Source organism: Dendropsophus ebraccatus, chromosome 4 (genome assembly GCF_027789765.1).
Source record: "Dendropsophus ebraccatus isolate aDenEbr1 chromosome 4, aDenEbr1.pat, whole genome shotgun sequence".
Taxonomy (NCBI): Eukaryota; Metazoa; Chordata; class Amphibia; order Anura; family Hylidae; genus Dendropsophus; species Dendropsophus ebraccatus.
Window position 1 is genome coordinate 28,251,276 of NC_091457.1, and position 13,111 is coordinate 28,264,386.

General features: G+C 44.8%; 1 protein-coding gene across 7 annotated transcripts in view; it reads left to right on the plus strand.

Moving 5' to 3' along the window:
- Positions 1 to 13,111, plus strand: part of DGKZ (diacylglycerol kinase zeta) — a 166,433-nt gene that overhangs the window by 133,200 nt on the left and 20,122 nt on the right. For 6 of the 7 annotated variants that reach the window (XM_069965347.1, XM_069965346.1, XM_069965349.1 and 3 more), the window contains 8 exons: positions 1,832 to 1,887; positions 1,969 to 2,031; positions 3,160 to 3,233; positions 4,828 to 4,939; positions 5,536 to 5,735; positions 5,910 to 6,010; positions 8,139 to 8,218; positions 12,435 to 12,479. In XM_069965347.1, the coding sequence (XP_069821448.1) occupies positions 1,832 to 1,887; positions 1,969 to 2,031; positions 3,160 to 3,233; positions 4,828 to 4,939; positions 5,536 to 5,735; positions 5,910 to 6,010; positions 8,139 to 8,218; positions 12,435 to 12,479 (731 nt within the window). The remainder of the gene's footprint in view (positions 1 to 1,831; positions 1,888 to 1,968; positions 2,032 to 3,159; positions 3,234 to 4,827; positions 4,940 to 5,535; positions 5,736 to 5,909; positions 6,011 to 8,138; positions 8,219 to 12,434; positions 12,480 to 13,111) is intronic. The other variant, XM_069965344.1, reaches the window with a different exon arrangement.

The window sequence follows — 13,111 nt, forward strand, 5'->3', positions numbered from 1 at the left end:
GGAGAACCCAACTCCTGTCCCTCCTGGAGAACCCAACTCCTGTCCCTCCTGGAGAACCCAACTCCTGTCCCTCCTGGAGAACCCAACTCCTGTCCCTCCTGGAGAACCCAACTCCTGTCCCTCCTGGAGAACCCAACTCCTGTCCCTCCTGGAGAACCCAACTCCTGTCCCTCCTGGAGAACCCAACTCCTGTCCCTCCTGGAGAACCCAACTCCTGTCCCTCCTGGAGAACCCAACTCCTGTCCCTCCTGGAGAACCCAACTCCTGTCCCTCCTGGAGAACCCAACTCCTGTCCCTCCTGGAGAACCCAACTCCTGTCCCTCCTGGAGAACCCAACTCCTGTCCCTCCTGGAGAACCCAACTCCTGTCCCTCCTGGAGAACCCAACTCCAGTCCCTCCTGGAGAACCCAACTCCAGTCCCTCCTGGAGAACCCAACTCCAGTCCCTCCTGGAGAACCCAACTCCAGTCCCTCCTGGAGAACCCAACTCCAGTCCCTCCTGGAGAACCCAACTCCTGTCCCTCCTGGAGAACCCAACTCCTGTCCCTCCTGGAGAACCCTACAGCTGTCCCAGCCTGGAACTCCCTACAGCTGTCCCAGCCTGGAACTCCCTACTACTATACCTCCTGGAAAACCCTACAACAGTCCCTCCTGGAAAACCCTACAACAGTCCCTCCTGGAAAACCCTACAACAGTCCCTCCTGGAAATCTATACTACTGTCCCATGCCTAAACAAAACAGACAGCTATCTTCCCCGAACCCCTTGGTTTTATGGGAAATACAGTTACTACTTTCACATGGTAACAAGTGATTATTGGTAACTTCATAGCATTAAGCATCACACCTCATGTAGACAGAAAGAAGTGTGTACAGGAGGCTTTACAGCAGCTCCCATAGTCCCGCCTTGTATGTTTAGTGCAGGTGAGAAGTCACGTCTTATGGTCCTATTACACAGCCCAACCCCGCAGGTAAACAAAGGGCGATCTCCTAGATCCCTGTTTATTTGCAGAAACTATTACAAGGCCGTAGTGTAGAGCGGGGAGGGTCCCATAAATGTTAGCTGGATCACCCATGTGGTCCTTTATTTTAAATAGCCATCCATCCCCTATTACATATGGAGATGGGCAACCTAAGGCCCGTGATTTATTGAGGGGTAACAATGACTTTATGAGCAAACACTGGCCCTAGTACACAAAGCCGTATAAACCTGTTCAGCTGATCATCACACCTGTCTGATAAAGCACTTAGGGTAGGTTGTTGGATGCCTGTATCAAAGATCCTGTCCAAAATACCAGACAAAATGACACAGCATGATGGACACCATACCAGAAACCAGATGGATTCAACTGAAGTCATTGGGCTCCGTTTGGACCTGGATTTATGCAAATTAGGAGATGAAGCCCATAGGGCTTTCCCTGGGCTGCAACAGTCCAGCAATATTGGGCCCACAATAAACAGAGTGGGCGTTTACTTGTGGGCATAGGGTTATTGCCCTAAATTGCATAAACCTTTTAAAGCTTTTATCTCACTACTGGAGTGGTGGATTAAAATAAGAGTGTGATCTCCTCATTTGCATAAACCCATTAAAGCTTCTATCTCAGCGCTGGAGCGGCAGATTGCAATAAGAGTGATATCTCCTGATTCAGGGTAAGAAACCCTATTGTACCCTACCTTTACTGTAGTCGGTAAAAGCTGCTGATACAGTAGGTCCACTTTAAGGGAACATTTACACATCATGGATTTGCTGTGGAAATTTTTCACAACACATTTTTAGTGATCTGCAGAGAAATGCATGGAATAAATTGTCACCGGCATATTTTTTCTTTCTTTAGAGGCTAACCCTGAGAAATTCAACAGCCGATTCCGCAATAAGATGTTCTACGCCGGGGTGAGTCCATCCGCTCTTTCTTTGTTTATAGTCTTATCTGCCTCTTGCAAGTGCTTATTGCCCTTCCTTCTTCTCATGCAGACCGCCTTCTCAGACTTCTTAACCGGAAGCTCCCGAGATTTGGCCAAACACATCCGAGTTGTTGTAAGTTGCCGGATCATTACTTATATGTTGACTCAGCAGAATATTCAGGCAAAGAAAAAAACTGGGGCAACTAGACTAGAAGTGAGACGGTCATTCATACCAGCAAACAGAATTACTTGTATAGTGTATAAGCGTATACATTACATTACTTATCCTGTGCTGATCGGTTATACTCCAGAGCTGCGATCACAATTCTACAGACTTCTAGCTCTGGACCTACACAGAACTTGTTGTCTTTTATATCAGGAAATTGACAGTAGGCCCTGTTCACATGTTCAAGACTTGACAATCAGAATAGTGAGTGCAGCTCTGTAGGTATAATACAGGATGTAACTCAGGATCAGTACATGATAAGTAATGTAATGTATGTACACAGTGACCCCACCAGCAGAATAGTGAGTGCATCTCTGGGGCATAATACAGGATGTAACTCAGGATCAGTACAGGATAAGTAATGTAATGTTTGTACACAGTGACCCCACCAGCAGAATAGTGAGTGCTGCTCTGGAGAATAACTCAGAACAGGGTAAGGCTAAGTTCACACGGCAGGATTTTGCAGCTGACTTTGCATATGGCTGCCAAAAAAGTCTGTATTTGCTAATGGCAGTCGTCTATAATGATCATGATAAATAACAGACATCTTTTTGATGGCCATGAAATCCCGTTGTGTAATAATGATGTAATATATGTACACTTACTTCACCAGCAGAATAGTGAGTGCAGCTCTGAAGTATAAGGGTATATGCACACGGAGTAGGCTCCATTATATGCTCTGGCCAAACAATTGTCATATCAATTCTTTTGCGGACAGCGGAATCCGCCAGAGCATATAAGGGAGCCGGCGGAGAGGGAAGTGGGAGCTTGCGGGGCCGAGCAGCGGATTCTGCACAGAATATTCAGCGACAAATACTGTGTGTGCATATACGCTAACACAGGATGAAGTTTAGAACAGGGTAATAATGTAATGTATGTATACAGTGACCCCACCAGCAGAATAGTGAGTTCAGCTCTGGAGTATAATACAGGATGTAACTCAAGATGAGTACAGGATAAGTAATGCAATGTATGTACACACCAGCAGAATAGTGAATGCGGCTTTTTGACATTTCTAATTTTCTGTATTTCCAGTGTGACGGCACTGACCTGACAGCTAAAATTCAGGAGCTGAAGTTACAGTGCTTGGTGTTTCTGAACATCCCTCGGTACGTAGTAATGCCACATGTACATAGCATGTTTGAATGTTTAATCTCCTGCAATGTGTTCTCATCCTATTCACACCCTCCTTAGGGCGCATACACATGGTCATGCTAGGAATCTGTGTTGTATGATTAGAGACATGGACACATACACAGATTTTTGCCTTGTTGTATGTTCTCTTTTACAATTACCTCTGGGTGACATTACAGCACCTTTATGGAGGTATCATATGATGGCACATGGTGTGTTACTGACACATAATGGCCCTGTATGCTAACATACATGATGCATGCTGTGTGTATGAACCTTTACAGGTGTTAGAAATTCACTCCCCGCTGATCGGCTGAATAAAGAGAATCTGTCACGTCCCACGCCCTACCTAAGGTGCTGACAGTGTACTGTAGCTGGCATTCCCCTAGTGAGCGTGTTACCTTTTGTTAATTTGTCCATGCAGCCGATTATGCATATTCTCAGGTCTCCTATTGTAATGAAGAGTCGAACAGGAGTTGTTTGTGCCACCTCACCACTCCTCCCTCTTCTTCATGAATAATCAATGCTGCCCAGCCTCCTGCTCGCTCAGCTGTCAGCCAGTGTCTCTGATTGCAGATCAGTCCCCTGTAGGCGGGTTATGTCTGAAAGAAACACTCACAGATAGTTGAATCTCTGAATTCAAATGTTTTGGAGCTTTGGTCTAGGAGTAACTCTGCTGTCTAGAGACCACCAGCAGTTCATTCTTTGGTTCGATTCCCCTGACGGAAATGAAATAGAGTTAGTTTTTCTCATCAGGTCCAAATTTGTTTTAAAATAAATTTTTTAATACAATGATGAGAAAAATAAAAAATAAATATATAGTCCCCCCCCCCCCCATCATTGTATTAAAAAAAACACTAAACTAATTGGGCCCTGATTGGGAATTCTATATTTCATGTCCATCAGGGGAATCGATCTAAAAAATGAACTGCGGTCTCTAGGCAGGTGAGTTACCCCAAGACCACATCTCCTACACAGGTTAGGAGGATTCAACTATATCTGATTGCAGATCAGTCCTCTATTGGCAGGTACTGACTGACAGCATCAGTGAGCAGGAGGCCGGACAGCATTGATTATTTGTGAAGAAGAGGGAGGAGGAAGCAGTGGTGAGGTGTTGTTGAGTGTGGCACAAATGCTGAGGCCCAACTCCTCTTTGACTTTTTATTACAGTAAGAGACTTGGGATTGCCCATAATCCACTCCATGGACAAATTACCAAAAGGTACCATGTTCACTAGTGGACTTCCAGCTACAGCAAACTGTCAGCATCAGTGGTAGGACCTGGGTGCTGACAGATTCTCATTGTTTATCATGTATAGCACCATACATTTGCTTCCTAATCGTATTTACTTAAATGTCTATAAGCCTCAGTACATTGCACAACTCTTGCAAACTGTACAATGTAGTAAAGAAGAGGCCACATTGCTCAACAGCGCACCAGGGCTTCTTTAGTCACCTGATAAGATGCCGGGAGTCCAATCCCCACAGATCTAATATTGGTCGTCTATCTTATAACTCCTTTACACATTAACACTTAGTCTGTTGGTTCTTGTGTTTTTTTTCTCTATAGGTACTGTGCTGGCACCATGCCATGGGGCAACCCCGGTGAGCACCATGACTTTGAACCTCAGAGGCATGATGACGGATGTATAGAAGTGATTGGCTTCACTATGGCATCATTGGTACTGTAATTGTCCTTGTGACAGTCACCTTGCTCTTGGTTGATTTATTTCCTTATTGTGTAGGTTCTGCTTGCGATATATACACCCAGCTAATGGCAGCGTGCACGCTCATGCATGTATGTGCCTGAGGTGGTAGTGTAGCACTTGTGTCAGTACTGTGGAGCAGTACCTTCCAGCCTCTGTGCTGTCTTTGCAAATACTCCCACTAGGTGGCAGCGCTGTCTCTTATATAGAAACAATTGCATGCTCCCGCCTGGTGCTGCAACAACACAGTCTAAAAAAGCATGCCCACTCTCACTTCATAACTAACGCATGTATACACAGCACAGATTGATTCTGCTCATGCATTGTAGTCTCCAGATATTGCATTGCATATTATTATCCAGCGTGCACAAATCCTATAGACACAACTGATTCCCATTCACAGCATTGTGATAGACATCTGTATATGTTTTGTGTCTGTATACTAATGTGAAGGGGGCTTAGTCTGTTGGACACTCCGTTTAGCCCCCGTTTTCTGGTTGTAGATGCTTTACACTGTGTTATATCCATTCATTGCTGTTCCATTTCTCTAATTTCCCACCTCTTACCCACAGGCTGCTCTACAGGTTGGAGGACATGGAGAACGCTTGCACCAGTGCCGAGAGGTCCTATTACGGACGTACAAGTCGATTCCCATGCAGGTCGATGGTGAACCGTGCAAGTTGGGGCCCTCTGTAGTAAAGATTAGTCTGCGCAACCAAGCTAACCTTATTCAGAAAACCAAAAGGCGGACATCTATCCCTCAGCTGAACGAGTAAGGGTCTATGCAGTGTCTTAATATTCCAGTAGAATCACTCCAGTATACAACTGAATTGTATTGGGGAATTGCTTATAATACAGTTCCCTAATATAATAGTCATGTCCTTGTTCATAGAAGGTCAGTGCCAATGTGCCATCATGGTTCTCTAACGTGTCTTTTTGTGTTTAGTCAGCAGCCGGTCCCAGACAGATTACGCCTGCGCGTCAGTCGTATTTCCATGCATGACTATGAGGCTTTGCATTATGACAAGGAGAAGCTGAGGGAAGCCTGTGAGTATTGCATTGCATGTAACAGTCCAATCTCTTTCTCTAAAGCTGAAGTTTGAGGGGACGGTGTCGAAACTTTTCAGCAGGGTTTTATTACAGCAACCATTTACTGTGCCATATATATTTATGAGCAGTGACTATTATAGTTGTAGAGTTGTGACCTCATATGCTGTTACAGAAGCAACATGACCTGTGCCAATGTGTGTGTACATGAAGTATGTAGTAGGTCCCAGAACTGTTTTCAGATCATAGAAAAGCAGCAGGTCACAAACTTTTTATGTCCATATAATAAAGAGCTGAGCCAATGGGACTGGTCCTATAATAACCTGAGAGTGGTGATGTCATTATGTGTTCATTGGTTCTGGGAATTAAAGCCGGTCAATGCTTGTTACACAATGTTTCCCTCAAGGAAGGAAGGGGTAACACTAAGTACAGAAGTCCCTCTGATGCTGAGAAGTCATGGGGAGATTACACTTTAGCACTGTGGACATAAAGCAGTGGGTACACTGGTATTTAGACAAGGGACAGCTGCCCATAGCATTATGAGTGGTCAGAGATTAAAGGGAAGCCATGATTAACCTTTCAGAGATATTTGGATCATTTTCAGCAGGCAGACTGGTTAGGCATGTAGGAACATGGCTTAGGTTTGCACACAGATCATGCTAAGTCCTGCCCCCTACTTCATGTGTTCAGTCCTGGTCTGTCTGTCACTAGAGACAGAATGCCCCTAGCAACAAGCAGGCAACATTGCATAAAAGGGAGACACCTAGTGGCCAAAACTTTAAAGCTTTTTTGCCCTTAGGTAAAGATTCATTTTGGCTAAATAAAATGATATACGAATATGTTTAAAAGTCATAGAGGCTATAACATGGAGGGTGGTTGTTTGAAGGTGGGTTGTCCCACCAACAAGCCTTATAGGATAGTTGATAAGTGTATGACCCCAGGCTCTGAATAGAGCAGCTGTTATGCATGCACAATACTGCTTTGGTCATGGTCTGTGGGAGTACAGGAAGTAGCCAGGCAATGTTCTTGGTGGTCCCATAGACAGTGAAGGGGCTGCAGTCCACTGTGTGACCACCACTCTTTAGCAGACCCTGGGGTCTGAGTGGTTGTACCCCCAGAGATCATACACTTTTCTAGTTAGGGTAGCCATTTCTTTTTTATAAAACATGTGACATGTCATAAGTTTTGATGGTGGGGGCTCATATATACTAACCGCTGTGGTTCCTCTTTATTTCTGATCGGTTCCATCTCACAGCCCTGTACAGACTGTGCAGATTTTTTATGAGCCTGTAAACCAGTCTTTCCCCTCTCTGATCAGAGCTGATCAGAAGCTAAAGGCACTATTCCACGGGCCAACTGTCAGTGCTCGTTTGCTCCTCGTTCCCTGCTCGCTGCCATGGCTATCACACGCGGCGGCAGCAAGCGGGTGAGTGTGGAAGGGGCTGCCGGGGGATCTCTAGATCGCTAGAGGATAGTGTCAGTCTGCTGTCGCCGCTTCTGTTCCGTGGGACGACGGCAGCTTATCGCTGCTATCCCAGTCGTTTGTCTTTTAACATGGTTGAAAGAAAAACGATTGCAACGATCAGCCAACATGAGCGATGTCGGCTGATCGTTGCCTTCTATTCCACGCGCTGATTATCGGCCGAATACAACTGATAATTGTTCCGTGGAATAGGGCCTTAAGGGGCGCATTGCTGTGTTGAACTTCTGCACTTTTATTTTAACAATCATTGAGGGTCTCGGCCCCCACCAATCAAATCTATAGAACAGTATACCCCCCCAGCCTGTGGCTCTCCAGCTGCCGGCCGTCATCCCATGATGGGAGCTGTAGTTTTGCAATAGCTGGAGAGGCACAAGTTGGGAAACCGTTCTTTTAGAAATATCCTGTTGCTGTGTCTTGTGTAGATAGTCCTATCATCCTTCCTTCCATGCTTACAATGTATAGCAAATATAAGCAAGACTGAATATGTGCACTGTCTTCTTGTTTTCGGTCCTCCCGCTCCTCTTTTTGCCCCCCACCACTCCCCTGTGCCCTTTTATTCCCCCCACCCCCCTCCTCTCCTTTTTCTTCCTCTATTTAATTCACTCCCTGTTTCTCTGTGTTTTATTCCCTTTCTGGTGATTGCAGCTCTCCCACTGGGAGTTATTGTGGTCCCTGGAGACAGTGATCTTGAGACGTGTCGTATACACATACAGCAGCTCCAGGAGGTAAGGACACGCTGTACACACATACTAATCAGCCGCCCATTTACTGTACGCACACACTGCTTAGCCGGGCCTGGAAATAGGCATCTATGGGCATAAACGGGCACTGCTGTGTTGGCATTAAATCTGTTGGCTAGAAAGTGCGTCTTTTGTATTCTTAGACCTCAAACATTTTAACTATGTATCAGTTGCATCCAAGGTAATTGTACAGGCGTATAACAGGTCACACAAGTGCAGCTTGTACCCCACAATGGGTCCTCCTCCTTCCTCCCACACAGTAATGTGCCATGACACTGGAGCCTCAGCCCATGACCCAGTTAAATCCTCATTCTGGCCGTGAGGCGGCTGTGAAGGGGTCTCCGTCACTGCTGTCTGTATTGCAGAGTGGTAGAATATGATTCTTCTGGATAAAATCTGGATTCTTGCACCATATAGTGCACAAAGGAGAGTATATACTTAGCAGTACGGAAGAGGAATAAGTGTGTCAGCTTACCGTATGTTGTGGGTACGCGGAAACCTATCCTCAGGTGCAGCAGTGAGATCCAGATGGATTCCTCTGTATATAATCGCTTTATCCCAAATAACATCACGTCCATATACACAATAGTTCTAGATAATCCTACATAGGTCGGGCTGGAGGCACCAAACAGGCAGATTTCATGGTCTTTAGACCATAGGATCTGAAACGCGTCGTTCTGTTTGATGCCTCCAGTCTGACCTAGATAGGATTTTCTTGCTTCTAAGCCTATTGTGTGTATGGAGATGGAATAAAGAAGTGATTTTATCCAGAAGAAACCTGCTGGATCTCAGTTTGTTCTACTCCGTTGTACCAAGGTTCCATGCACCTATAGCGTACGGTAAGATGACACATTTCTTTCTGTATTGCAGACCATATACTCTACTTTTTATACTGTAAGGCAGGGATCGGAAACCTACGGCCCTCCAGCTGTTGCAAAACTACAATTCCCATCATTCCTGGACAGCCAAAGCCTTCGGCTTTGGCTGTCCAGGCATGATGGGAATTGTAGTTTTGCAACAGCTGGAGGGCCGTAGGTTCCCCATCCCTGCTGTAAGGTGTCTCTGCCCATGCAGCCTGTACTATAGAGTATATGCTGCCGGATGAAAGTCACAGTAGATTTTTGTACTGTAAGGCTATGTTCACATTTGGTATGAGACCGGCCGTTCTGTGACAGTACCAGCCGGATAATCTTTTGCACCACAGAGTTCTGATGCGGACACATCAGTGCGTGCCCGCTTTAGAACGCCCCACTGCACACTATGGAGCTTGCGACCGGAGCCGCTTGCTCCACTGTGTGCACTGAATAGCGGCCGCAGAAAACTGACATGTCAGTTTCTCGCGGCGCCGCTAGGGATCCCGACCAGAATGTATACACTCCAGCCGGGATTCTATAGACTGCAACGTAACGTATATTTTTGTATTAATCACGAATACTTTTACGAAAATATACGTTGTGTGAACATGGCCTAAAGCAGCAGAGCACAGACAATACTATACTATTTATATATACATGCAGATATCAATAGTAGAGATGAGCAGAACTACAACACGCTGTGGTTTGTCCAAGTCTGAGCATGCGGCATTTGAATACCGGTGGCTAGGGAGTCCGGGAAAACATGGATACAGCCTGTGGCCCTAGGGCTGCATCTAACTTCATGCCGCATGCTTGGGTTCGGACATACCAGAGCGTGCTGGAGTTTGCTCATCTCTTATCATTAGGACGTGTAAACCTTCTGTAGCCAATAAAGAAAAAAACTTGTGACATACGAAAGTTTTGATCACTGCCTTTCCCCCTCTTGCTGCATTAGGCAAGCTCCATACACTTACAATGGAGGTCATCTAGTGTACTGAGCCGGGGAGCAAAGGCCGTAACCTTGTTATAGAGATCGGTGAGGGTTTGAAACTAGACTTCTGTGACATCAAAAGTTTTTTGTTTTTTTTCTGCTGACTGAGACACTTTTATATACAGAGAATGTATATCCAGTGTCTCCAGTGCCTATAGATAATACCTCATGCCTATAGATTACCAATTGTCTTCTGTCTGTTATATCCATGACCCCCTCCTGCCACCTTGTTTTTTCGTTTGTAGGTACGATTGCTAATAGAGATTTATTTATGTTAGGCTGGGTTCACACTACATGGTTTTATTCCTTTTTTTATTCGTACGTTTTTGAAAAAATAGATGAAAAAACGAATGCATTTGTGTGCATCCATTTTGATCTGTTTTTTCCATTGACTTCTATTATAAGAAAAAAGGATCGAAACGCATCGTTTTTGTTTGTTTTTTTTTAACATACACAAAAACCTAGCTGACCTTAGTTTTGTGTACATTAAAAAAAAAAAAACATGCATTTTGATCCATTTTTTTTAGAATGGAAGTCAATGGAAAAACGGATCAAAATGGATGCACACAAATGCATCTGTTTTTTCATCCGTTTTTTTTTTTCCCCCAAAAAGGATGAAAAAAGTGTAGTGTGAACCAAGCCTAACCTAGCTGATGTAACATCAGTATAATCCACAGCATTGTATAGAAGGTTTTGTCTGTAATAGACATGCTAGGAGCAGTCTCCTAAGAAGCCGAAGAACCTATCGGTATGGGTTCAGAGGAAACTAACCAAACATTGAGCCAACTTCCAGACTTATCTGGTCTGGGAAACTCTATGGAGCTACGCTGGAGCCATTACACTAAGCATCAGTCTGTGTCTCTGCATCTCCCCCTATAGGCAGGGCATGATAGGAGTTATAGTTCATCTGACCGTCCTGGTGCAGAGAAACTACACCTCCCATCATCCCCTCCATGCTCTTAGCAGTAAATCCATAGACTGACAGTGGTTCCTCTGTATAGGAAGCAGCATATCCCCTAAGCTCAGTATGGCTCCCTGCAGGGAGATGCCACAAGCTCTCAGCGTCCCGGTGCCCACATATGTCACTCAGGAACACTGCAGGGACGCGCTGACATCATGGAAATAGTTTGTCCTTCACATTATTCCAGACTGAGCTGTTTTATGTGGCAGAATCCCAAACCCGCCACTTTATTTCTCCCATCAATCCCCCTCTCCCTCCTGAGCGCTGAGGTCATCTCAAATGGATTTAGATTTATTTAACTTGGCGCATAATCCCGAGCGCTCGACAGGGAACCGGCTGCAGTGACACCTTCTCATTCTCAGGGCCGGAAATACGAATTGAGCAACGCTTTGCCCTGTAGAAATCATCACTTTTCTTTACAAACACCCTTTTTTTTTTTTCTTCTTCTTTTTCTCTTTTCCTAAAAAGCACCATTTTTTTTTTTTTAGGCTGAGAGCGGGATTGAGTTTTAAGCTGGAGATATAAAGGAGTCTAGAGAAGGGGCTGCCAAAGAAAATTGTAAGGATTCAGCAGCTCCTTAGGGAATATTCTAGTGTGCCCCAAGCCTGGATTGTGAATTAAGGAGGAGAGGAGTAGTACGACTTTCCTCTTATCGCCACAACCAGAGACTCCATCCCAAACTTGTATTAAGGATAATTTATTTCTTAAAGGGGTACTCCGGTGGAAAAAAAATCAAATCAACTGTATTTCGAAAGTTATGCAGACTTGTAAATTACTTTTATTGAAAAATCTTGTCTTCCAGTACTTATCAGTTGCTGTATGTCCTGCAGCAAGTGGTGTATTCTTTCCAGTCTGACACAGTGCTCTCTGCTGCCACCTCTGTCCATGTCAGGAACTGTTCACAGCAGCAGCAAATCTCCATAGAAAACCTTTCCTGCACAGAGAGCACTGTTTTAGACTGGAAAGAATACACCACTTTCTTCATGACATACAGCAGCTGATAAGTATTGGAAGACTTAAGATTTTTAAATAGAAGTAAATTAGATATCTGTATAACTTTCTGAAACCAGTTCATTCTAAAACCATTCTTTTCACCGGAGTACCTCTTTAACTCAGACAACGCGTTTCCGGCCTGGAATGGTCCCTTCCCTAGGCATTTTATACACAAGACACCTACAGATGCTTTTGCGCTCTGGACATGGTGGGATGACATCATGTTGTACTGCCAAAAAACGATCCCAATGCACTATAGCTACATGAAAACTACAGCTCTGCTACATCTGTAGTCAATATGGGAATCTGAAAACAAAGTTCAGGTAGAACAAAGTGCATTTAGCGTCATAAGATCACACAAAGTTGTCTGAGGGTAAAGGCAGCATCACTTTGTGTTCCCAGGATTTTCCCGAGTACCCCACAATATTGAGGCGTCTCGATCTGAAGGTGTGTGAAGCTCCTAGGTGTCAGCCGTGCGCCCTGTGTCGTGTTGTGCATTGTATACGTGTGGTGGATAACGCTGGCTGCATGCTCTTTATTATGCCCATAGTAGCTGAATTATTATTTTTTTTTCATAAGTGATTATTAGTTTATATTTAAATATTATTTCTGCAGAAAGTTTTGCAATTTGCCCTATAGTATAGCCCAGAGCTGCTTTCACAATTCTGCTTCTGGTTGTGTGGTTGCAGCTGTATTCACCTGGATGGGGCTGACCTGCAGTAACAGGCACATCCTCTGTATGATAGAGGTGCTGTCTATAACAGGTATAGGGACGCTTGGCTCTCCAGCTGTTGCAAAACTACAACTCTTATCATGCCTGGACAGCCTTTGGCTGTCCAGGCATGATGGGAGTTGTAGTTTTGCAACAGCTGGAGAGCCAAAGTTCCTTACCCCTGGTCTATAGGTTAAAACAAGGCTATTTTTTTCCCTAGCCTTATACATCTCCTTTACAGATGTATTTGCTGACGCTAATGCTTGTCTGTGTCTGTGTGCATCCGTCTGCCAGTTTAGTGGTCCTCCCAGTCTGTGGTCACCTTACCAATCAGCCTAAGTGTGTTGGCGTCGTCTCAGGCCTATTG